This window comes from Penaeus monodon, chromosome 41, assembly GCF_015228065.2.
Source record: "Penaeus monodon isolate SGIC_2016 chromosome 41, NSTDA_Pmon_1, whole genome shotgun sequence".
Taxonomy (NCBI): Eukaryota; Metazoa; Arthropoda; class Malacostraca; order Decapoda; family Penaeidae; genus Penaeus; species Penaeus monodon.
Genome location: NC_051426.1, coordinates 10,981,924 through 10,984,423, shown reverse-complemented (window position 1 = coordinate 10,984,423; position 2,500 = coordinate 10,981,924). Strand labels below are relative to the sequence as shown.

General features: G+C 48.0%; 1 protein-coding gene across 1 annotated transcript in view; it reads right to left on the bottom strand.

The window, feature by feature from the left end:
• LOC119598378 (glutamate receptor ionotropic, NMDA 2B-like) overlaps positions 1-2,500 on the bottom strand; it is a 96,847-nt gene that overhangs the window by 1,838 nt on the left and 92,509 nt on the right. The window contains 1 exon segment of the mRNA XM_037948024.1: positions 1,522-1,703. Coding sequence (XP_037803952.1) covers positions 1,522-1,703 — 182 coding nt within the window.

The following is a 2,500-nucleotide window of genomic DNA, read 5'->3' as shown; positions in this document are numbered from 1 at the left end:
ATGACTATTCAAATTATTATTATTGATAATACCATTAATACCATTACGATTATTTACATAATTATAATCATTATTGCTATCGTCTTGGGCAGGATCATCCTGTGGGAAACGAGCCAGGTGCCCATAGAGTTTTCGGTTACAGATTGTGCAGATAACAGGACCTGTACCAGTCTCACGGTGTAACCATTGGTTGGACACATGGTCCCTGCAACTGTACCCCATGATCCGTTCAAGGACCTGTTATAAATAAGACAAGATTCCAAGGCACAGGATAGCGTCCAGGTTTCACTAGCGTACAGTAAAATTGGCAGTATGAGGGCCTTGAAGACATGTAGCTTGGTCCTTCTGCACAGGTACCAGCATCTCCAAATACTCTTGTCGAGAGAGTTCATGACCCCTGCTGCCAGGCCAATCCGTCTACTGACTTCCTGCTCTGACAGCCCCGAGTCACGAACTACACTCTGTGACTTCGATGCCCTCGCTGCAAGCACGTACCGGCCGAACAGGTTCTCCTAGCAGGCATCTAGAAGGCAGCTGTTTGTCACAGATGCGAGTTTGGCGTAAAACATCTCTTTCATTTCAAGTTTACAAACATCAGTAAGAGTGTACGCAGAGTTTAGTCTCTCTACCATTATATGCTCATCGACCGGAGTGGCTTCTACTGCCGATGGCTGAAGTCTGCTGGGGTTGGCTATGGCTACTCCCTGGAGACGGTGACCATCCCTCTAATAGGTGTAGCCACCCACTGCTCTCTCGGAGGTCTTCTCACCTCCGAGAGAGCAGCCACCTCACCTCTCAGCTGCTTCAACTCCCTCGACAGTAGTGGCACACGATCGTCCTGTTGCAAAAAGCGGACGTTCCAAGCCCCCCCCCCCACCCACCCACCCTGATAGCCCGTCTGAGTTTAACATCGGCAGTCACTCCAGGTGGACGCCACCTGTGCCACCCCGACGACGCTGCCCCATTTAGCGAGGGCTGGCTGGCTGCACGTCCCATAATATATATATATATATATATCATATACATATATTATATATATATATATATATAGATATATATATATATATATATAAATATATAATAAATCTATATGTATATAAATACACACACACACACACACACACACACACACACACACACACACACACACACACACACACATATATATATGTATATATATGTACATATTTATGTACATATATATATATATATATATATATATATATATATATATTATATATATATATATATATATATATATATATATATATATATATATATATATATATATATATATATATATATATATGTATGTATATATAAATCAATACAGTTACACAAGCCCTATCCTCATTATCCTTCATTCTTCTCGCCGCAGCCGAACTGCTCCTCGTCCCCAGCCCCGCACTCCTCACACCCAAGCTCCCCCGCACTCCTCACACCCAAGCCCTCCCCGCACTCCTCACACCCAAGCCCTCCCCGCACTCCTCACACCCAAGCCCCCCCGCACTACAGCCTCACCGTTATCCTTGTAGCTCATGAGCTTGTTGTTGAAGAGGCTGAGGTACTTGGAGCCCCGGGGGAAGGCCAGCCCGTAGCCCGACATGGAGTACCAGGAGCCCACCGTCAGGATCTGGCAGTCGTCGTCTTGGCCGACGAGGTAGTCGAGCACCGTCGCGTCGTAGATGAAGGCGTCCAGCTCGCTGCCGGGGCGGGGGAGGGGGGCATGAAGGGGTGGTTGTGGGGGGGGAAGGGGGGCAGTGGGGGGGTCATGAAGGAGTGGTTGTGTGGGGGAAGGGAAGGCAGTGGGGGGAGGCTGGTGGGGGTAATGGGGGGTTGTAAGTGTTATGTGTGTGGTGTTGCTGGGGGCTGCAAGGAATGGGGAGGATAATGGGGGAGGGGGGTTATGGGGGAAGTTTTAAGGGGTGTGGGTAGGAGGAGGGTAATGGCGGGCGTTATGGGGGGTGGAGGGGGTAAGGAGGGTCATGTGGGATGCCATGTGGGGTGTCGTGGGTGTGTCATGTGGGGTGTCATGGGGTATGGGGGGCATTATGTGGATGTTATGGGGTTAATCTTTATCATGGAATCGATATCATCATTACCATCATTATCATTTGCTTTTGTGTCATGTGTGTGTTTATGTTGTATGTGTATGAGAGAGAGAGAGAGAGAGAGAGAGGAGAAGAGAGGAGAGAAGAGAAGAGAGAGAGAGAGAGAGAGAGAGAGAGAGAGAGAGAGAGAGAGAGAGGAGAGAGAGAGAGAGAGAGAGAGAGAGAGAGAGAGAGAGAGAGAGAGAGAGAGAGAGAAAAAGAGAAGAGAGAGAGAGAGAGAGAGAGAGAGAGAGAGAGAGAGACAAAGAGAGAGACGAGAGGAGAGAGAGAGAGAGAGAGAGAGAGAGAAGAGAGAGAGAGAGAGAGAGAGAGAGAGAGAGAGAGAGAGAGAGAGAGAGAGAGAGAAGAGAAGAGAGAGAGAAAAGGGGAGAGAAAAAAGAGAGAGAGAG